Source organism: Pinus tabuliformis, chromosome 7 (assembly GCF_031772625.1).
Source record: "Pinus tabuliformis cultivar Carrire ecotype Pingquan chromosome 7, CPIR1, whole genome shotgun sequence".
Classification (NCBI taxonomy): domain Eukaryota; kingdom Viridiplantae; phylum Streptophyta; class Pinopsida; order Pinales; family Pinaceae; genus Pinus; species Pinus tabuliformis.
This window is the reverse complement of record NC_142293.1, coordinates 1,132,134,401-1,132,158,660: the sequence shown is the minus strand read 5'-3', so window position 1 is coordinate 1,132,158,660 and position 24,260 is coordinate 1,132,134,401. Positions and strand designations below refer to the sequence as shown.

Genomic DNA, 24,260 nt, shown 5'->3' with positions numbered 1-24,260 from the left:
TTGTTGTATGCATTAGGGTTAGGTTTAACGATTCATTTTTTAGAGTTTGCTTTTTTAAATTTTATTAATTTCGACTTTCAAATTTAATAAAACTCAAAAATTAAAATTAAAGTTCTCCTTGATTTTATTATTTTATTATTTATTTATTTTGATTTAAAAAACATTTAAAAAACTAAAAATAAAATAAAATTTGGTCTTTGAAATTGCGAATGAAGTAAATCAAAAGAAGATTTAAGCTTTCACATTTAAAAAAATAATTTTTTATGTGGCCTACGACCCATTAAAAATTTAAATTTAATTGAGGTCTTTTGATTTTTATCTTTGATTACATTAAAAAATTTAATTAAAACATTTGCCACATTAAATTTGTTTCATAAGCTTAGCACATTAAAAATTTACTTACGGGATAATTAAATTCTAATCTAAAGTTCTTTGGTGTCTTTTTGTGTTAAGTGTAAAATTTTAAAGGGAGAATTTTGTGGTATCATTTTTTCTATTGTCAAGGGCGATTAATGTTTTAGAATCATATCTAAAGATTGACTATAGGAAAAGGATAAATTCTAGATCTAGGTTATTGAAGAATCTCATTTTAATTCTAGAATCATATATTGCTTAGCAGTTAAATTTCATATTTTTTCATGGTATTTAATTGCTAGAATATCTTGCATGATAAAGTATTGAGCATTTGCATTTAATCGTTCATGATCGTTACTTTCATCACATTTATAAATTGCTCTGGATAACTTGTTTTTATCTAGTTTATGGTTATTTGAATATAAGGCACTAGTCCAAAAGCATTTTTATTTTGTGGTTGTGTCTTATTTTATTAGATCTATCCATTTTGGTTAACCATGATTCGTTTACCTTTGTCAAGTTGTTCATCTTTAAGTCTCCTAGAGTCTGTGTTCCACAACTATCCTCATTCATTCACCTTAGGGACTACCCCCTTTTACTTGTCTAGGAGAGAGTCTAAATGGAGTGAGTAAGGATTAGAGTGACAACCCTTACTTTGAGGGTTGCCGCGGTGCCTAGACATTTTGTGTGACAACATGGCCCATTCGATTTTTATTAGAAGATTAGACTTAGGAGAAGTTATTTGTGGTGGTTAAATTACACATGGGGACCACCCACACTAGGGAAATACGCACTCCCTAGTTCGGTTTGCATGGAGGTGGTTAAGTGAGGGCCCACGATGGAGGTAAAATTGGAGGGAAAAGTGCTCCACAAAATCTATTTAAGGAAGGGAACTCTCCTCATTTCATTCATCTTTTTGGTAATATTTGATTTCTCTTTGGTCGCTCGAGCTGCTTAGCCAAGTCACTTGCTGTTCAACATGAGTTCTTCAAGCGAAGAGCTCACCCTTTCTTCGGGGGACTTCGAGTGCCACCCTAGGAAGGTTTTCTTTCATTTCTTCAAGAGGACGATCTCAGTATGATTCTCAGCGATTGCATCCATCTCCAGGTGGTGCATATTACTGGAAGACATAGTGAAAAGGAGGTTGAGTTTGCTTGTGGCTTCTTGTAGAGCAGTTTGGGTGAAGGATTTTTTGGAGAGGAGGCATAGGAGGATTGTTGGCATTTGGGAGAAGTTTTGGAGCTGGAGGAGTGTGCTACTTCGCAGGGTGATTTTCGCATTTCTTGGGCCAGCGCAGAGGTAGCAATGGGTGTTCACGTGGAGGGTAGAGTATCAGTGTTTGAGGCTGAAATTTACTGTGGAGGTTAAGGGAAATATTTGGAGAAGTGATCACTGCATTTTCATGAGATTGGAGGAGGATTTCGTTGGGGTTTATTACAGGCTGTTTTTTGGAGCAGCGTGGAAGTCATGGGGGCATATTGAAGGTCAATTTCAAAAGTTCAAAATCCGGCCAAACCATTTATGGGTTTTCGACAAGGATCCCAAATATAAAGTTTCATAATTTTGTGAGCACTGGAGGTGGGGTTTTCGGCCGTATCTTTGCAGCAGACAGTGCAAAATTACTGGGGATTATGTAGGGCATATTGGAGGCCGAATTTGGGAGGTTGGATTCAACCCAAACCCTTTCTGGATTTTTTTGGGTTTTTGACAAGGATCCCAGATATAAAGTTTCAGCATTTTCTAAGCACTAGAGACTGGATTTCTTGCAGTTCCTTTCCAGCTAGCAGTACAGTTTCTAGGGACAACACAAAGCATTAGAGAAGCAGTCATTTCCAGCTTCGATTTTATTGTTTTATCACTTGGGTCCTGTCAAGCTTTCCCTTGAGGCAAGCGCAGGTGCATTTCTCCATATTATTGTACTTGCTCCATTTCCTTAATAAAATGGCTCCGCTGGTTCTTATTTCTGGAGTTTACATGGGTGTTTGCTGAATGTTTGAAATTTCAGGTGTTGTATTTGTTATTTGCTTTGCATATCACTATTTTTTCTATCTCGAAACATTACACCATATCTCAAGGCATGAGACAAACCTCATATGTGCCCTGGATCAACTGCTTGACCCTGTAGTATTGTTAAGCCAATTAGGGGTATGTTGGTCTGGGTGCATCATCTCATGAATAATATAGGGCAAAGTGTAGAAGCTTTGTCAGTGTTGAAGGTGCCCATTGTTAGTTTTTGTAGCATCAGAGGTGTTCTAGTCTCGAAATTTTGTGGATTTTTCCATAACCCATAAATCGTTTATGGAAATTCCACCTAGAAGTGTCTCAATTAGATTATTAGCCTATTTTTAAATATTTTTTAAGTCTAAACTTAGGAAAAGGGGTTAATTAATCAGTATTAATTTTGAAATGTGTGAATGATCTAGAAACTCACACGGATCGATCTAGATATCATCTCAACCATTGATTAATGTTTAATTTTGGTTGTTGGAGTCCCAACCGCAGATTATAAGAGGAGGTCGATGGGTAGATGGAGAACACACACTTGAGATCGATTTTCCTCTGGTAGTTCAATTTTCCAGAGAGTAACAACAGTTGTTGGAAGAATTCGAGGTAGAGAAGGGAAGCAAAGACAGAGAGGGGTAGAGACAGTGAGTCCGGAGGAAGTCTTCCAGATTTGGAGAGTTAGCTATAAGAGGGTCAAGTTTCCTCAGTGAGGTTGCGTAGTGCTAACTCAGAAGCTTCAAATGCAGAGTTCAATTTAGCCAGGCAGAGGGTCTATTCAGTCGCCGGAGGCTGGGAGAATTTCTGGAAGAGGCCAATGAGTCCTACTCAGAGGTTGGATTGAACAGACGACTTGATCAGTTGCACTCAATGTTCCACCAAGACTTCGGGACGGGGAGACGCAGGTGCGGGGAGACCCACAAGGGGGACGTGTGGGAGTACCCTCAAATTTTAGGGAAATTTAGGGGGTACGGGGGGACGTCGAGGTATATAAGTTTTTTCTTTTTTTATATATATATATATATATATATATATATATATATATATTTCAAATTCATATTCAATAATGAAAGCATGAATACAATGATACATACATAATTGAATTAAATAATGAAATACATTGATCCTTACTCATCATCCTTATTAATGCATACATGATTCATCCATAGACCACGAGATTCAATAATGAAATATTCTGATCCATATTCATCATTCATTATTCACCATTCTAGAATCTACATTGATTTAAAAATTAAATTTCATCATCATCATTCTAGATTCTAAATTGATTTAAAATTAAAATTCATCATTCATCATTTTAGAATCTAATTAGCACTAAGCAAAATAGACTATAATAGATACTGAAATTTGAAGGCTTGAATAGTAAATTGATATAACTAAAACTCAAAAACAGTGGAGTGATGAGTCTAAAAGTCACTCTAAAGTACATCGAGGGCTTGCTAATCTTGATTAAGTACTAATTCCATACCCTTGTACATGACAAAATGCAATGGAAACATTGCAATCCATCGAATCCTGAATTCTTGAAAAACTGTGAAGTTTGCTGGATTTTGAGTGAGGTCTAAAATTCTACTTTCTCCATATGAAATCCAATGAGGTCGGAACCACTCTCAAACATCCTGAGTCATTTCATGGTAATGTTAAAAATTTAAGTAAAAGGATGAAAATGAAAGATAAAGGAGAATGTCACTTTTACTTTAAGAATTTAACATTACCATGAATTGTATAGCATTAGTAGGGAAATATGGTCAAATACTAGGTTTTCCCTGTCACAAATCATTGATTACAATAAAATTTAAGGGGGAACGCATAGCCCATTTTGAGGGGAGACACCCAGGTGTCCCCCTTTTGGGGAGTCGCGTCCCCCACACTGGGGAAACGTCCCCCCTGCGTCTCCCCACATCTCCCCAAAAGGGGGACGTGGGGAAACGTTTCCCCAGACGTCCCCCCGTCCTGGGTGCGTGGGGTGCGAGGGGTGCACGCACTCGACCCTGGGGGACACGTCCTCGTGGAACACTGGTTGCAGTTCCAGGTAGAGCATACAAGTGTCTGCGCAAATTTGACAAAGGGGTTTCAAGGAGCCCATTTGGAGCCAGTATCAAACCTAGATCAGTGCCAGGTGAGAGAAAATTTGTCTCACTAATTTTTGTGGCTAGTTTCCCTATAGTGGATCTCCAGTTTGGGCATTCAGTTTTATTCAGAATTTTCTCATTGCTACTTAATAATAAAAACCCTCAGCGGCTGCATCGATTTTCCCTAGTTGGGTTTTTCTGGAGACTTTTGTCCAAAAATAACTGTGTCAAATTTTTATGTTTATGTGCTAGTACTTTCTCAGGTTCTAGTTTATTTTTTACAATATTTTTTTATTTGTGAAGATTGTAGTGTGATTATTTCGTTGTTGCCGTAGCAATAAACTGGTAAATTAATTTACAGTTAGAAGAAATAATTCTAGTTGTTGCAATAGGATTTCAGTGGTGAAATTGTCACACCCATGGATAACAGTGATGCTCTGTAATTGTTCGAAGATTAATGGCCCTCAACGCATTGTGAAAAATTGGTAACCCGATTCCTACAATGTTATATTTTTGTGTCGTTGTGCCAGTATTTTCTCTGTTTCCATTTTATCTTCCGCGGTATTTTTATTTGTGAAGATTGCAGTGTGATTAATTCGTTTTTGCTGTAACGATAGACTAAATAATTAATTTATCAGTTAGAAGAATTAATGCCAGTTGCTGCAATAAGAATTTCAGTGGTGAAATTTTCACATTCATTAACAAGTTGAACTTATTGGCATACTTGGGTGGATTTATCAGGGATAGGTAGGTGAGTTTGTTCAGGTATTTTTCTGCACATTAGATGTAGTGAAATTGTATTGCCAAGTTGGGTTATTAAGAAGGCTGAGAAGCTTCATTCTCCAGTTTGAAATTAGATTAGAACTCAATTGGAGTAAGTTCTAGGTTCCACTTGAAGATCTGCTTGTAATCTTAAAGATAAATCTAATAAAAGTTCAATTGCCTCTGCTTTCTATTTTTATTTATAAAGCGTTTGATGAAATTGTTGTTCCTTGAAGTGTTCTTCTAAGTGTTTGCCGAAAAGTTTGCATTACAATTGTTTGTAGAAAGTTGTCAGAAAATATTTTTTGAAAATTGTTGAAGATAATTGGTACAAATTAGCTTTGGTAGATTACACCAATGGTTAGTTGACCTGAAGAAGGGAGGTGGAATAGGGCTCATAATGTAAGATAGAAAGTGGTACGAATGGAATAGGGATATATGGGGCTACACTATCTCAATCATGGATTCCCACGTAGTGCCTCTTCTTAAAGCCATGGGCCATTAGGGGAGGTCCCATAGGGATAGGATTAAAAATTAATCCCCCATTTAAGGTGAGGGAACAAGAGTAGGACCAAGACCCTTCTTTCTTCCAAGTTATCCCATAATCCATGTCAAAATGTCCAAATACAAACAAGCATAAGCACTCGATTGCAAAATGAATAAAGTACCTTTTGATTAGAAGCTACCTTCAAACATGTGCTCTTCACAAATGAGTGAGGAAACATATGATTGATGTAGGTGGCGGAGATATGAATGGCACATCACATCGGCTACGAAGTGGCTTTCAGGCGCTGCTGGCTATTGGCTGGAAGAGATGCATAGGCGAAAAGCCTCTTCTAGGGTTCACCCACTTTTGATGGGTAATAGGGATTAAGCTATCTCAATCGAGGTTTCCCAAGTAGTGCCCTTCCTATACCCATTGGGTCATTATGGGAGGTCCCACTAGATTAGGATGAAAAATTAACCCCCCATTTAAGGTGAGGGAACAAGATGATGGTCAAAACCCCTCTTCCTTCCAGGTTACTCTATAATCCGTGCCAAATGCTTAAAATAAAAACATGCATAAGCACCTGATTGCAAAATGAATAAAGTACCTTTTGATCAGAAACCCACCTTCCAATGTGTGCTCTTGCCAAATGGGCAAGGAAACATGTGATTAATGCAGGTGGCAGACATATGAAGGGCACATCATCACCGGTTACTAGTGGCTGTTAGGGGTTGCTGGCTGCCTGTTGGAAGAGATGGTAGGAGAAAAAGTTCTCCTATGGGGTCACCCACTTTTGGTGGGTAACAATAACCTAATCCAAGTGAGAAGTACCTTGATCAATCCTCTCTTACATCACCTTGATCCTATTGATTTAGAATACCTTTAGGTGATATATAGTGGGAAGCCTCCCATGTAGTGAAATTCGATTAAAGAGCAAGAGGTGGAGTGCAATGCTAATAGTGACAACCACCTCGTTGTACCATCTTAGTCTAGTTCTTGCCTTGTGAGGTATCTCACAAGGAAAGAACTAGACTAAGATACTACAATGAGGTGGCTGTAAATATCACCTTAGCACTCCACCTCACAAGGCCTACTAGATTTTGAGACAACAAACCTTAGTACTACAAACTCAAAGTATAAATTGCATATTGGAGAACCTGAAAAATGTAGAAATAAAAATCACTAGGAGTTTGATTTTGGACCAATTTTGAACAAATTTAACCACCTTGACTGTTTCTGATTCAAGAGTTTTCCTGGATATGACCAAGTATGTCTCACAGGTTTCACAAAACCTTGTGACTTCGGCTGAGTTTGACCTTGTCATGCCAAATATGGGCGAGATTCAGGGCAGGCCTACAAGCTGAGTCAATTTGGCAAGTTTTCCAAGTAACTGATCAGTCCTGTTATAAATGAACCGTTACTTCCTTCCAGTGTTGCGAACATCTCGATAACATCCCGATTTTATCTCAAAATCATGATTTTTTGGCCTAGCAGATGTTTTTGATTTTTACCGATATTTTGATGGTATCTTGATTTTGACGACATTTGCCAAATTTTACCAATATTTTCCTTATTTTTGCGATTTTTTGGTTTTCTGGACCCTTGCCGATTTTATCACGATGCTGATGTTCACAACATTGCTTCCCTCTAGGATGATATTGTTTGCAAATTAATCCTTGGATCCTCCTGTTTACAGTTTTTGGAGATAATTTGGACTTTAATATTTCCCAGGTTATTGCTGTAGTTTTTCTAATTGTTTCTCATTTATAATTCTCTTTATTAAGAGGTGTTAGTTATTTGCAGTCCAATAAACAGGGAATCCTAGAGTAAATCAAATGGAATTAGGATATGTGTTTGAAAGGGTTTAGTTTCTAAACTGCTTTAATAATTTTCCGTTACCTTTTTTGATGTCAATATCTTGTTTTCTATCTATGTTTCAGGTTTTCAAGAGAAATGGAATCTCTATCTTAGTTTCTTTTCTAAAATATGATTTTCCATGTTCAGGGGTGGGCTATTTTAGAACAAAAGATGGGAAACATTACCAAGGCAAGAAAATTGTTTGATGCTGCAATTGTAGCAGATAAGAAACATGTTGCAGCATGGCATGGTTGGGCTTTCTTGGAAATCAATGAAGGTAATGTTAAGAAGGGACGGGACCTTCTTAGCAAGGGACTCAAATATTGTGGTCCAAATGAGTACATATTCCAAACACTTGCTTTGCTAGAAGTCAAAGCAAAAAGATATGAACAGGCCCGGTCTCTTTTCTCACAGGCTATTAAATGCAATCCCAAAAGCTGTGCCAGCTGGCTGGTAAATTTTGTGATTTAAGGGAGAGTTTATCTTTTTCTTTGTGGCAACTTCCATGTTCTTTAATTTTCAGGTAGTATACTTTAAGCTAAAAAGTGGACAATGTTTCTGTATCAGCAATATTTTCATGATGTATCCGCAATTTATGATAATACAGGCATGGGCACAACTAGAGGCAGAACAAGAAAGAAATATTTTTGCTCGGCGCCTTTTTGAGGTATGTAAGTTTTAAAATAATCCTCCTGAAAATGCATTTGCTATGGTTTTTATTTCTAAATTTAGTAAGTGACATGGTTTGTCCAATGGTCTTTGTACTAGTGCTTGAATTGAATTGCAATTAGAATCTTGTTGGTTTCCATTTTTCCTTGTATGTTCTTCAATAATACATTGGGAGTAGCATTTGTTGTCATTCATAATGAACTTCTAAAAAGTTCACATTGATAGATTCACGATCGATGGTTTGTGGATACATTAGTGGTGGATTCAGCATTGTCAGTATATGAATACTGTTACTAATCCAACTAGCACTTGAGATCATCGAGACTAGTTCTGTTCAAATTGGGGAAATGGAAAAAAGGTGATCAAGATGGCTGAAATCAAGAGAATGGGGAAGGTTACATGTGCTGCTTTTGCATGCAAAATTTCACCCATGGATGCTTGACTAGATCACTGGAAATCAAGGTTTGAAGGCACTTACAAAGGTGCTCTACTCATGCACATTCTAGGCAAATGAAATGTAATTTCATCAAGGTTTGAAGACCCTTGCAAAGGTACTCTAGTAATGCATATGCTAGGCAGCTAAAATGTAATTTCATTCCACACTTAAACATACTATGAAATGTTTCCATGAATGACAATTCATTATTCTTCAAATCTAAAAATGAGAATAGCATGAAGAATAAACTTAATAACCTTGTTTAAGCCTTCTTCGTTAACAGTTGGCAGCCCTGCTTAAGGTCCTTATTGCAGCAGAATCTTTAAATGTGAAATAGAGACCACACATCTACCAAAACGCTTAACTTTCCATTACCTTCAAACAACATTCAACGAGGCTCAAGAGAGGATTTCTCCCACAAATCCAACCATAACAAATGGTGGGGAGAGATACTATTTAAATAGAGTCTAGCTCCATCTCCTCCTACAATAAAATAATAATTTGTTCTCATAGATCCAATAATCTCTCCAAGGAAAAATACAACGACATGTGACGAGTCAATCAATAATAAAATAATGATGGATGTCTCCTCCGAAAGGTAGGATGTCATCCTCATCTAGGGCTTGGATTCCCAAAATATGACCCAGGGTAGCACACATGGCTTCTTCAAGGTGGATCATACATGAACATGTGTGCAAAAGGTCTCCATAAGCTGGAGGTCTTCCTCCAAACAAGTAAGCTCCCCCTCCAATGTGCTAACTAATTCTCCATCCAGGGGAAAATAGTAAATAACAAATCCCTCAACTTCCTCAACATTCTCCACTAAAATAATATTAGCTGGCCTTTGGATCCATGTTTTACTCCCACAAATAACAACAAAGTATTGGGAAAATCTTAGATTCATAATTTGAGGGAAGATGTAATATTCCTAACAGAAAATATTAAGTGATAACAACAAATAAAGCATAAACATGTAACCATAAAACTAACACACCAGCATAATGACAAATTGCACCAGAGATTGTACCAAGCGCTGAGCCATTTTATTAACCGAGAAAACAAGGTACATATAAATGAAGAATATGAACCTTGACTTGCTACAACAAGCTAGTCAAGTCCTAGGTGATAATGGAGCTACCTAAGTGCTGCAAACTGCTCTCCCCAAGTCTCTACACTAGCCCATGTGAAAATTCCAAACTGGAACCCTATTGCAGCAACTGATATTATTTCTCCTAGTTGTTAATTAATTAACAATTTATCTGCTACGACAAATATCGAAATAAATACACTGCAACCTTCACAAATAAAATTCTACGGAAAAATAAAACATTGGAAGTTGAGAAATACCGCCACACACACATAAAATTAATACAATTATTATTGGACAAAAGTCCACGGAAAAACCAAACTTGGGTAAACCGGTGCAACAATTGAGGGTTTTATTATTAAGCAACAGTGAGAAATTCTGAGTACAATTGGATGCCGAAATCTAGCAATCCTACAAATATAAATATTGGCAAAAATATAGTGAGGAATTTTCCTCTCCCCACAGGCAAACTGCCAACACAACTTGTCTTCAGAAACTCAGCGCTTTGTCCCTCTGTGTCAGCGTATGCACTGCTTTGCGCAGCCTATTGGACGTTAAGCCTTTGACTGGTCTCTGATGAGCTGCTCGAAGGACGCGCTCCCTCAACTGTGATTTTGAAACCAAAAATATGCGCCCTTTATAATAAATGACCTCATCCAGCACCTTGTAGCGTTCATCTGCATAACTACCCTCCAAGATGTCGCATGCTCGACAATCCTTGGAGTACTCTACCAGTAACTGGGCCTTCTAGTCATGATAGATGCTCATGAGTGAAAGCCCGACGGGTCTCTTGGATAGTGCATCCGCCGCTACATTTTTCTTTCCCCGCACATAGTCAATATCAAAATCATAGGCCTGCACTTTGCTGACCCATCTTTGCTGTCTGTCATTGAGGCCCTACTGCCCCATGAAATGGCGAAGATTGTTGTGGTCCGTCTTCACCCGAAATCGATTCCCCACCAAATACTGTCTAAATTTGGCCAATGCATGCATTATGGCCAACATCTCCTTGTCGTAAATGGAATATGACATCTCATGAGGTAGAAGCTTCCTACTCTCAAAAGCAATGGGGTGCCCATCTTGGGACAAGACTGCCCCAATCCCTACACCTGATGCATCGCACTCCAATGTGAAAGGCTGAGAAAAATTTGGGAGTGCTAAAATCGGACAACAACCCATCACCTCCTTGAGGCGATCAAACACTATCTGAACTCCCTCAGTCCACGCAAAGGCTCCTTTCTTAGTCAGATCTGTAAGGGGTGCTGCCAACTGCGAGAAGCCCTTCACGAACTTCCGATAATAAGTACAGATGCTAAAAAACCCTCTCATTGTTGTCACATCTCGGGGCTCTGGCCAATCTTGAATGGCCCGAATCTTCTCCTCATGCACCTTGACCCCATGTGCACCGATGATGTGTCCCAAATAAAGCATCTCTATCAATCCAAACTCGCACTTAGACATCTTCACGTAGAACTACTGCTCCTCCAATATACGCAAGACTGTCTCCAAGTGCTGCAGGTGCTCTTCCCATGTCCTGTTGTAGATCAGCATGTCATCAAAGAATACCAGTACAAACCTCCTCAGCTGGCCTAGGAACACATGGTTCATACATGACTGAAAAGTAGCCGGTGCATTGGTCAACCCAAAAGGCATGACCAGGAACTCGAAATGCCCATAATGACACCTAAAGGCTGTCTTCGGAATGTCCTGCTCTCTCACCCGAATCTGATGATACCCTGACTGCAGATCTATCTTAGAGAAGTACTTGGCCCCTCTAAGCTCGTCCATCAACTCGTCAATGCGCGGAATTAGATACCTGTTCTTCAATGTCTTCTTGTTGAGGGCCCTGTAGTCAATACGCACGCGAAGAGTCCCGTCCTTCTTCTTCACCAGCACAACCGAGAAAGCAAATGGACTAGAATTCAGTTTGATGTGACCCAATGCCAACAACTCTTGGATGGCTCTCTCGATCTCATCCTTATAGGTTTTGGGATGCCTATAGCGTGTGGTGATGACCGCCTGCACACCGAGCTCCAACTTTATAGTGTGCTCAAATCCTTTGTCAGGTGGTTGCCCTGGTGGTATGCCTCCAAAAACTACCAGATATTTATCTAGTACTGTCTGTATGTCCGGATGTGGTGGTGTGGCCTTCCCTCCAACCTCTAAAATCCTCAGCTCTATTGCCCATGTTATGTCTCCATGCCTGAAATCAGCCTCCATTCGATGAGTCGAAACTGTCTGAGGGGGGTATGAATGCATGCCCCTAAGAACCATCGGCTTGCCATCTAGCCTAGTAAACTCCATCACCAATTGTTTCCAATCGGTGGTAACCCGACCAAGGGAATACAACCATTGGACTCCCAATACCACATTGGTGTCTGGTACATCCACCACGAAAAAGTTGTAGTTCCCCATAGTCATTGTCAGAGCGAGAACATATCGAGTACACTGTATTGTCGCACAGATTGTCATGACAACGCTCAGACCGGGGGCTATCACCTTAATCCCCGATCTCTCTGTTTAAGCCTGTCTCCCGCGGCTAAGGGGGGTAGACCCTATGGGACAATGGATGACCAACTGTGGACCAGTTGGTTTGGGAGACACGAGGAGAAACAAGCACTTAATTGATTTTATTAAGTTAATAGACCAGTGCCTTATGGGGTTAATGATTAAATGATTATTTATTAAATGTTGCAGAAGTATAAACCATATAAATAATCATTTATCATCAAGTAACCCAAGCGATGCAAGATGTTCAACAGAGGCACAACGCTTTAATAATTATGCAGCAATTAAATTTCTAAAGGAAAATTAAATGCTTAAAATGATCATAAAATTTAAATGCTAACCAGTTACCACTTTCACATAGCTAACTTCAAATAAACATTTAAGTGCATTTAGCTATAGAAAAATACCACAAAAAGGCAACAAAATGATTTTTCAATTTTTAGCTAAGCTTTTCAAATTTTTTAAATTTTTATACATTTTTATATAAATAAAACAAAATTAAACTAAAGTAAACATAAATGAAACTCAAAATTATTAAAATTTAATCCTAAAATCAAATAAATCTAAACAAAATATGAACCCATTAAAATCTAAAATTTAAATTTTTTTATGATTTTTTATTTTTATAAAATTTCAAGTTTAAAATAAAACAAGATTGAAATCTAAATAAATAAAATCTAAATATAAATCTAAAACTAACACTTTATCATATATACATAAAAAAGGAAAATCTAAATTCTAAATAATAGAAAACTTTTTATGGCTTTTTTAAATTTTAAATTTTTATATATTTCTATATATTTTAAAATTAAAAATGAAACAAAACTAAAATAAAATCTAATCTAAGTATAGCTAAACATAAAGTTAACATCTAAGCTAACCTAAATCAAATAAACATAAAAAAGAAATTTAAAATCGAAATTTTTGTTTTTATTTTTTATTTTTTATTTTTGACTTGTTAAAAAAAAAAACTAAAACAAAACTAAACTTCAACTAACAACGAATTTAAAAAATGAAAATCGATTATTATTAAAATTAAATCCTAAATGAATAAAAATAAAAATAAAAATCTAATGCATGAACAAAAATAAAATGAAACACGTGAATGAAACTATGAAGAATAAATAAACGAAAGAGCTGGGAAAATCTAATCTATCTACGCTAACTCTATGAAATCAGAACATACCAAAAAAAATCGAAACGCTTGTTTGCAGGTATGCTTGGACGTTTAATGGCAGCGAAGATCTTAGAGAAAACGCAGCAGAGAGGCAACAACTCGGTGAGAGAAGGAAACGCGTGGAGAAATCGATGGCAGATGGGAAGGCTGTCATGCTGGTTAATTGTTTTGCAGGTTTGTGGCGGGGTGCTCGACGCAGGCAAAGAGAAGGTGAATACACAGTGTGGAAGGAGTTAAGAGCGAGTTGAAGGGAGCCGACGCAGAGAAAGGAGGCTGGACGTGTGGAGAAATAGGCAGCGATTTGCAAGTTTGCTGAAGGATGAGAGGACGTAGAGACTTTTGCAGGTTTTGGAGAAGTGTAAGGAGTGAAGGCAGGCAGGATGGTGTTCACGCATGGATCTTGCAACATAAATACACAGATTTGATGAGTTTTGCAGGTGTGCGTGGAAGGGCGAATGTGATGAAGTCTGCAGTAGAAGTAGAATCACTGCGTGCAACAGCGTGGAACCATAAAAAATTGACGCAGAGGCCACGGGTTCAATATTTGTTTGCAGGTTTAGCAGACAGCAAGGGGGAAAGCGATGAGGGTTTAGGCAGCTTGGAGAATGATGAAGAATTGATGAAATAAAGATTGCAGAGAGGAGATGGACGACAGAAACTTGTTTTTTGCAGCTATGGCAGTGTACAGGCTGCGTTGGAAATTGATGGGGAGCCTGTTGCAGGCCCAGGGCAACACACAAAAAAAAATTCGAACAAACTTCCTGCGAATAATGAAACCCCAGCAAGCAGATAGCTGACCCTCTTTAGAAAGATTGAAAACCTGTACCCGCAATCTGAAAACAATGAAAACAAACAGTGGGAACCTGAAAACATAAAAGTAAATGAAACCCTAAAAACCCTAAGAACCAGCTAAATTACAGCATTCACAAATTTTCGACTCTTAAGCAGCTAGATTTGTCAATAATCCATAGTAATATTTTCAGAATTTTAAGCTTAATGTGAGATGCTTCAGAAAAACCCTGCATGCATTCATAAAAAAAATTTCAAATGATAAGCCTGAGATTAAAAACTGGCTGGGCTCTTTCAGAAAACACAATCCGGGAGTTGGCTAGTTCAGCCGACAACTTCCCCTATTGCCAGGTAAACTCAAAACTAAGATTTCCTGCACAGCCTAAAATCAACCATTAACATAGAGGGAGAAAACTATAGTGAAACCCAGATCAAATGGAGATACTTGCCATTATATTTTAGAATCTAAACTATCATTCAAACCCCAAAGATCAGACAAGATACCTGTGCTTAAATCAATCTTCATCAAGCTATTATCAATGGCTGAAAATAAAATTATGCAGAAAAATAAAACATCTTACAGCACTTTCAGAAGAGTAACACCAGCAAGATTTTCAACCCCAAAGTCTTTCTTTATTGCACAAAAAATGACTACAAGAGAGCTTTTTTTAGCACCAGTCTCTCAGATCCAATCTGATCTCAAATGACCCTTAGCACCCTATTTAAAGAAAAAATTCCCAACGGCTAGTTCAAGTGATCCATGTCAAAATGATCTCAACCGTCGATGAGGATCAAGATATCTTTTAATCTCACCCGTCGAATTTTTAAATGCATTTTAATATATTAAAAAATTGAAATTCTGCATTTATTTACTAAAAAATTTGACTTATTATTATTTTAAATTTTTATTTATTTATTTTAATTTTTAAATTTTATTATTATTTTTATCTATTTTTTGATTTTTTTAATTAATTAATTAATTAATTTATTTTAATTTTTATTTTTGGATCCTCGAACTTAGCCTTTGGAAAAATCACCTAGGACTTAGGACTGATGAGGGGATTAAAACATTTTCTAACCCTCAAGACACTTTACATCGTGACTTTTACAATTTTACATCTCAAGGGGGAAAACCCATTTGACATAGACCCTCATAGAGCACCCAGTTCTGCGACCAAAAATAATCTAGCAGATCAACGTGCTAGGATTCCCCTAAGATTCTAATGACAAAATTCATTCTGGCTTTGGGGTTAGGTTGAAGGAAAACTCTGCCGATCATGGATCGGTGAGACAAAAAACCTTCCGGAACGTAGCTTATCACTAGAAAATTAGGTCCACCTAGGCAATTTTACATACATGACTTAGCTCTGCTAAGATTATTTACAATTCACACATGCAGACTGGGTTTACAACATAATATGATCAAGTCGACGATGACAGGCACGGACACATCGCTCAAACGCTATCCCTTTTGTGAAAAAGGTGGTGTACTGTTATGGGTAGTTGACACGTAGTGGTCAACACACTGCATAGTATTGCCCCCTGGTATTAGGACTGAAAATCCCTCAAACTCTGTAGTGGTGATGCCCCTCCTTTGGACCATTTGAGCATCAATAAAATTGTGGGTGGCCCCACTATCTACCAAGACTGAGACACGCTGCCCCTGCACTGTAGCTCTGATCCTCAAAGTCAAGAAATTGGGAATCCCGCACAAGGAAGCTAGGACTCCCCTTATTGGTGCGAAGGATGCTCCTCCCTGAGGTGGTGGTGGTCCCTTCCCTGCTGTCTCCTCGCTGTCTCCACCACCAAACTCCAACTCCTCCTCATCCTCCTAATCATTGTCTAAGAAGACTTCGATGTAATGGGCCTTGCCTACTGTGCACCGATGACCAGGTGCCCAAGGCTCACGACATGTAAAGCATAGCTTCTTCCTCCTGAGGTCCCTCCTTGTCTCATCATCCAATTGACCATGCCCTTGGGTTGCTCTTTGTGCTGTGGGTGCTCGAGTGTCACTTCCCTTCTAAGGGTAGGGAGTGCGTGTAGGAAATGGAGCTCGAGCCTTGGGAATGGCCCCCTGCAAATCCCGAGTGCAAGATACTGCCTCCAGAAGAGTTGATGGTTTGCGAGACTTCACCAGTCCTCGCAATGGCTCTGTCAATCCCTCCACAAATGTGTATACTCTCCTCGTATCTGACAAATCAGGCACCATGATTGAGACCCTCAAAAACTCCGAGATATAATGCTTTGGATGCCCTGTCTATCGGAGCTGGGTCAACTCCCTGAAGTGAGCCTTTGGATCCTCCCGATCAAAGCGCTCCACTACTCTTCGTGTGAACTCCTCATAGGAGGTCACGCTGGCATGTTCTAGAGTGGACAAACCATGAAACCACCAATCGTGTGCTTCCCCTTCTAGGTGCAATGTGGCTATCTTGATGGCTTCTACTTTTGTCATTCGATTCAACTGGAAGTATGTGTCCAGCTTCTCCACCCAAGCACGTGTTGTGCACTTGGAAGTGCCATCATATGTAGTATACCTAGGGTGATATTATGGGGTACAAAGGGAGTTACCCAAGGAAATAATGAGATGTAAGGATAATAAATATATGGGCCATAGTTAATAAATAAAGTGGTTAACCCGCATCATGTAAGGGACCACAAGTGGTTAGGAATAATGTGATAAGCGCATTATATTAGATATATGTTATTGAGAGACCCATGGTATTGTATGTATGAAGCCTATTTAGAGGCTAGAGACTCCCCATGGAGAGATGTCAAGGATTATTGTATTGGCAAGCATATGGCTTGTGGAGTGTTATCCTTAAGGAGTGATTGTATGGTGTTACCCTACCTCAAGGGTTTGATATTAATAAAGATATGAAGTTTATCTATTTCTCTCTTGTTATTTTTGGGCATATTTCTATTTTCATATATTTGCAGGTCAGATCTACTACATCATATGTAGGGAAATACATTTTCCCAATAGAATGATGCAACTCATAGTTCTGAGTACCATAGCCTTTCCCCTTCTCGTTCTGCTTGAGCTTGCAAAAGTCTCTGAAGGTCAGAGCCTCTCTAAAGTCTGCCCCCATGGATTGCCATTCCCGTAAATGCTCCCCCATCAATGATGAATCCTCACCTCCACCAGTCTCTTCCTGCGCCAAAGGTATAAAAGAGGGTAAAGTAGCTCGAGTTGGCTCACTTGAGGATGGCCGCTGAAGTAGGATGATCAAATTGTTGAGAGGCCCCAAAAGTCTCTCCAACTATGAACTCCCGGTGAGTGCTTCGCTCCCGGTTTTGCATTTTGATCTCGTCCAACATCTCCTTCTGACCCTTTGCCAAATCACTCAAGGCTTTCAAGAGGCTATCGAAAGCCATCTCTTCCCTGCTCTTGGGCTTACCCATACCTTATGCTACTGCAATTTTCCCACGATCCTCTATGTCTGGAGTAATCTTGAACTCCCTTTCCCTGCTCCAGTACCTCTGCCTTCTGTAAGTGATATTCTATCGGTCTTCTTCACTCGTAAAAAAGTTTCCCCACAGTTGCGCCAAAATCTAAGCTCTAATGCCACTGTAATGTTCCAAACTTAAACAAACAGTGATATACAAATGCCAATTCAATTTTTGTGCAGAAAATTTAAACTATCAACAAATATTCAATATACAATAGAATTAGGAACCAACTGAGCCATTTTATTTATTAATGGAGCAATGTACAAGAGTATGGAAAGAGCACCTGGGCTTGCTTCAAGGGCAAGCTAGAGAGAACCAGGTGTTGATAGTAATCCCAAATGCTAGAAAGCAACTGCTCCTCTAAAGCTCTGCGTTTTCTCCTAGTTATGACAACTGCTAGCTGGAAAGGAGCTTTAAGAAACCCTGCCTCCAGTGCTCGGAAAATGATGAAACTTCAGTTACAAACTCCTTGGCTAAAACCCAGAAAGGGTTTGCCCTAGAACCAACCACCCAAATTCGACCTCCTCTATGGCCTACGCCCTCCAAGAAACTTCAGCAAAACGACCTGCAAGAAATGGCCACAAGTCTTCCTCCCAGCTCCGGAAAGGAAGCAAACTTCACCCCGAATGGCTCCTCCAACCTCCACGGCAAAGCTCAATATCAAGGTCTGAAACTCTACCCACCAAATGAGCTTCCCAAACACTGCCTCTGTGCTGGCCCAGGAAGTGCGAAAGTCACACTGCCAAACCTGGAGCTAAATCAACTCCCAAACTCCCCCAAGGGTTGACAATCCTCCTCAGCCTCTCCTCTAGAAAATATCACAACAAAACTCCACTGCTCAGCTCCACAAACAACTCAACCTCCTCTCTCTCTACGTCCTCCAGAAATCCGCACCACCTGGAAGGAAATGCTACTGCTGGAAATCACAATGTGAATCTCCTCCTGAAGAAATGAAGGAAACCTACCTAGGGTGGCACTTGAAGTCCCCCGAAGAAAGGATGAGCTCTTTGCCTGAAGAACTCGTGCTAAATAGCTTGTGACTCGGCTAAGTAGCTTGACCAACTAAGAGAAATCGATATACACTCATGAATGAATCAAAAGAGGAGAGCTTCCCTCCCTATATAGTTTTCGTGGGGGAATGTTCCCTCCATTTCGTCCTCCATCATGGGCATCACTTAACCAACACCATGCAAAAGTTATCTCTCCTCTATGCACATTGAACTAGGGAGTGTGTAATTCCCGAGTGAGGGTGGATCCTATGCGTAACTTAACTTTAAAACAAAACATCTTCTCCTAGTCTAATCTCCTAATAGCATCAAATGGGGTCCACTAACTCCAAAATTGGCCCCATAATACAAAATCACCAAAATTATTTAGGAAGGGACATTACACAAAGCTTGAGCCCGAAAGTTCGACCCTGTTGGGCTTGAGTGGCTCTCCTATTGGACAAATCGACCCACTTGAAGATTCTGCTGCTAAATGCTCAAAAAATGCTTGCAATCCCTGTTAGAAGGTTCCCCAGGCCTTCCCTCGAAGTTTCCTTCACAAACTCCACTCACTCCTCAACCTCTCGGAGTGTCTCTACCCAAGACTGCGCTGTGCATGCACTGCTGAAGCTTTCCCCACTGCTGTAACTCGGTTGCACTGCTGCTGGTATGATTTGGGGCTAAGTAGAACTCCATATTCTGCTTGGAAACACCCAGTGTGCTAAACAACACATGCATATTTGGCTAACTGCTCAAGTGTGCTATGTCAAAAGATAAATTCTGAAAATAATAGATGATGAGCAAAATGAGGGCCCTGTGAAAATTCCTAAACCATAATCCCTACTGCAGCAACTAATGATATTTCTCCTATTTGTTAAATTCCTTTAAACAAATTACTTGCAGTGTCATATGACAAATATTGAAATACATACATTGCAGCCTTCACTTAATTAAATTATTTGTGGAAACAAGAAACTGAACAAAAAAGAAATACAACACAAGTGACAGTGGTTTTTGGACAAATGTCCCCAGAAAAACCCAATGTGGGAAAACCGGTGCAACAGATTTGAGGGTTTTTTATTATCAAGCAGAAGTTATTTCTGAATACGAACTCTGGATGCCTTGTTGTCAATCCAGTATAGAGAATATCACTTGGCAGAAGAAATTAGTGAGATTACCTCACTATACACTGCAAGTCCCGACTGATCCGGCCATTGACCCAACGAGTCCCTGGCTACCTCTGCGCTGCCCTTACGCAGTCACTGCGTGGACCTGCGTCACTGCCTTTGAGGCACTGCGTCACCTCTTTGCTAGATCGATTTGCTCTCGGGAGCTTTGACTTCAGCCCTCCCGACTCAGAACGTTAAACCCCCAACAAAATCTCGGACTTCTGTTTGGAAGGCACTGCGCTTCTTTGTGTGAGCCCTTCCTGGCTCTGCATCACCCTCACTAGGTATTGCGTTGCCTCCTCTGCGTCTTTCTTTGCTTCTCTGCTGTGTATTCTTGGCTCTGGAGAAGATTCTCCAACCAAAACTATCTTTGCCCCTCTGTGTGATCACCACGAAATGACTGCGCTACCCTCTGGCTCAACAATTTGATCTGACTGATCAACTCTCTGTGTATTTTCCAAATGACCCTCAAGGCTCCTTAAATAATCTTCTCGTTGACATTCAACGACCTAGATTAGAAGCTAATCAATGGCTAAGATCATTTCTGCTTGATCCTCATCTTCTTCTAGAAGTTACACCCACAGTTAGATTAATGCCCATTAATTATTTTAATTTCCTAAGTTTAGACTTAGGGACCCATTAAAAATTATTTAAATATTTTAATAAAACTGTCTCTGGGTGGAATTTCCCAAAACACTTTCTGGGTTCTTTGAAATACATGTGCCCAAGCCTCCCTGCAAAATTTGAGACTTAGAACACATTCAATGCTACCATAAATCAACACTCCCTTTTAGCGAGGAATGTGCTCTAGTAATGCCTCCCACTGAAGTATTACCCTGACTTCATAACATTGTCCTCTGCGTTGCTGATGTCTGACATGCAGTCCACCAACTACTGCGTTGTTGCTGCAACTGTACTGTTGCTGACCCTGCCATTGTCAACACTGCATCCGTGCTACATCTCCCTCTCAAATGTTGCATCTGTGTTGCTGCTAGCACTACCACTGCTAATAATTCCTCTGTGCTGCAACTGAAAAACATCCCAAAATCTGAACAAATGTTCAACATAGATGCATCTCGATGCTAAAGATCTGAGCGCTGCTAGTCTAACACTATCCCTTTGAAGCCACTGTGTTGTTGCTGCAACTGCATTGTACCTCCCTGCACTTTTGCAACTCTGCACTATGTTGCACAGAGCTGGTATTCTAGCCACTGCATCTGTCGCTCCAACACTCCTCTGCACCAACTGACATTGGTCCATCTTGCTACTTCTGATCTGGGCTCCCGTAGCAAAGAATTGATTCGAGAGGTGGGCTCCTCAAGGATCCTGCCCATCTGTAGCTCTTTCGAACTACAACTCTAAATCAGCTCATCTTCCTCATGGAGGTATCTCGGCTGTCATGGCAAACTCCTCCTCGATCTTTGTGGGTGCAGCCTTCTGATCATGCTTCTCATTTTTGTCCTGCGTGAGAGGACATTGTGTTGCATAGTGACCCATTTCACCACACCTGAAGCATTTGATCTTCGAGATGTCCTTCTTCCACCTCCACTGCTCCTGTTGCCCCCTGGATGCAAGGGCTAAATTCTCTTCCTCCTCCTTGGGCTTTGGCCCACTATTGCTGCTTTCGTCAATCTTACACTTGACTAGATCTCTCCTCAACTGTTCCTGCTTGAGAGCTGCCCAAATACTATCCCAGTCTAGCAAAGCTGCCTTGCCCAGGATACTTTGGACAAAGACTTGCCATTCTTCTGAGATTGAGTTTAGGGCTAGTCTCACCATCTCGGAACCTTGAGGTGTAGACCCCACAGCTGCTAACTCGTCCCAAGTTTCCTAAAGCTTTGTGAGGAACGGATCAATGCACTCCCCCTTCTGCATCTGTGCAGATCTCAATTTTTGCTCTAAGTGCATCTTTTGCTGCTCGGAAGATCCTTGATACAGCATTGCCAAGGCATCCCACATTTCCTTAGCAGTCCCTCTGCTAGCGATAAAACATACCACGTGATCCTTTACTCCATCTGGGATCATCCTCTTAGCTTTCGCCATTTCTCCCTTGTACTTCTTCAGCGGATCTATATCTGCAGGCTCAGCCACCACGTTGTTGACATAGGCCTTAAGAAAATGCTCGTCTAGAAGGCACGACATCCTTGCCTTCCAGATCACATAGTTGGATGCCCCATCCAGCCTGTCCTAATCTGTTAGCCCACTGGTTGCCATCTCTGCCACGAAAATGTCGAACTGCTCCTCTTTGTCTCTTACTGTTGCAGCTCAGGCAATAAGAAAACATACTTATTGGTGAGAAGTCTACTGAGGAAAAATTCCCTCACTGTGCTTCTTCTCTCTTTTCTGACGTCTTTTAGCCCAACAATATGCTTGTTGAAAAACTGCATCCCACCACCTCTTTCCTCACGCTGAGGCTCTGCGCTGCTCCCTCTAGCATGACAAAATTTCGGTCTGGAAGCCCTTCCTCTTTGTCGTCTCACTCAGAGAGAGACTTCCCTTGAAAATTCAGCCCTCCTGGCTTGGACTTTGCAATCCCTCTGGGGATTCGAACTGCTACCTCCTGCAACTATTCGACCTCCTTCTTTGCTTAGCGCTGGTTTCTCTGCTTGTAATATCTCGTTTCGGGGATATCCCTCAACAAACAAGTAAACTCCAACCAAACACGTCCAAATGATATAGTGACCAGGAAACTCAAAGTGATAAAATAATAGTGGTACAACATATAATAATGTGAACACGAATTATAAGCAGATACTCAAGAAATGCAGAGAGAAATGCTAAGCCATTTTATTATATTGAGTAATGGAATGAGTATAGGAGGTGATCAGAAAGATGACACCTCGACTTGCACAAGGCAAGTGAAGAAATACATTCAGAATAGCAGAGGAATGGCCTCTCTCTGAACTGCGTCCAAGCTGCTGGAGAACTGCCGTGCTGCTGCTACTACTGGAAATAAAATGAGGATTTGGGGCTGTTCCCCTCCTCAAAAAATGCTGAAACTCTGGAATTAGGCTCTGCTCAAGAAACCCAGAAAAACCCAGAAAGCTTTTCTGAAATGGCCGAACCCCTCGAAAATCACCCCCTTGGGAATCTACGCTGTCCCTCAAGGTTCTGCATTGCCACTGAATAGAATCCACCAAAACTCAGCCCGAAACTCTGCCAAAATCCTCCAATATGCAAGGGCTGATCCCTTGCTCAATTTCCCAGCTCTAATCCTCCACAAAACCTCCAATCCGGAACTCCCACCAAAAGAATCGCGTCCCTCTCTCTCAAGACTGTGCAGTCCACAAACGCTCAGCTCCTCCACAACGCCAAAGATCAATCCTACTGCAAAAGACTGCTAAAACTACCTTGCCCGAGTAGGCACTCGAAGCCCCCCAGGGCTAAGGGTGAGATCTCCGAACAGAGACACTCGATGCACTAAATAGTGTTGCAGAATAGCTAAATAGCCAGCGTGCTCTAAGTCGAAGTGACTAGCTCAAATGCACATAATCGAACGACAAAATGAGGAGGCTCCGCTCTCTTGTATAGCGTTGGCCTCTCTCAATCCCAAGGCCCACCTCCTCCAACGCAGTCCCTTCCGTGCCACGTGTTCCTTTCCATCTGCGTAGTCCCTCCAAGTGTTTGCGTGGGCCCCATCTCTGCGTGGTCCTTTGGCCCCCTTGGCTCCCCTTTAAGTCACAACATTGTGCTACTAGGAAGTGACTTTGCTCTAAAGGTGAGTTATGTCCTCCTTTTCCTCGCCTTTTTATTTATAAATAACTATAGAAGGGAAAATTGAGTAAAATCGAATATTCCAATTAGCCATGGCTAATTAGGAATATTACAGTCTCCCCCGGCAAAATGTTGCTTGTCCTCGAGCAACTGAAGTGATGGATGCTGCAAAATTTTCTCTCTCCCAAGTGGCATCCTCATCCGGTAAATTCTTCCACCTGACTAAGAATTCCCAGACCGTCCTGCTTCGTAGCTGCCTCTCCCTGGTATCAATAATAGCCTCTGGCTGCAACACCAAATGCCCCTCATCATCCATGGGCGGTAGCTCATCTGCCACTGTCACATGCTGTCCCAATGCTTTCTTCAGGCATTGTACATGAAAGACGTTATGAATCTTGCTGCCTTGGGGCAGCTCCAACTCATACGCAACTTGTCCAATCCTGCATATCACCCTGTATGGCCCATAAAAGCGGGGCTTGAGCTTTTCAGTCACCTTCTGCTTCAGCGACGACTGTCGGTATGGCTGTAACCGTAGGTAGATCAAGTCCCCTACCTCAAACTGTCTCTCCACCCGACCCCTGTTGGCATACATCTTCTACTAGTTCTGTGCTGTAGCCATATTATTGTTGAGAGCTCAGAGAATATCCTGACTCTCTTGGATCCAAATCTTGGCTCTCGGAGCCTTGCTAGCACCAAACATCACGTCAGCAAAAGATAAGGG

The 24,260-nt window shown here is 40.5% G+C and overlaps 1 protein-coding gene across 2 annotated transcripts in view; it reads left to right on the top strand.

The window, feature by feature from the left end:
- HCF107 (high chlorophyll fluorescent 107) overlaps positions 1–24,260 on the top strand; it is a 434,314-nt gene that overhangs the window by 147,013 nt on the left and 263,041 nt on the right. For both annotated transcript variants that reach the window (XR_016266887.1, XM_089459467.1), the window contains exons 3-4: positions 7,702–8,007; positions 8,162–8,221. Coding sequence is in view for 1 of the 2 variants with exons in the window: in XM_089459467.1 (XP_089315593.1) it covers positions 7,702–8,007; positions 8,162–8,221 (366 nt within the window). In the remaining variant the exon portion in view is untranslated. The remainder of the gene's footprint in view (positions 1–7,701; positions 8,008–8,161; positions 8,222–24,260) is intronic.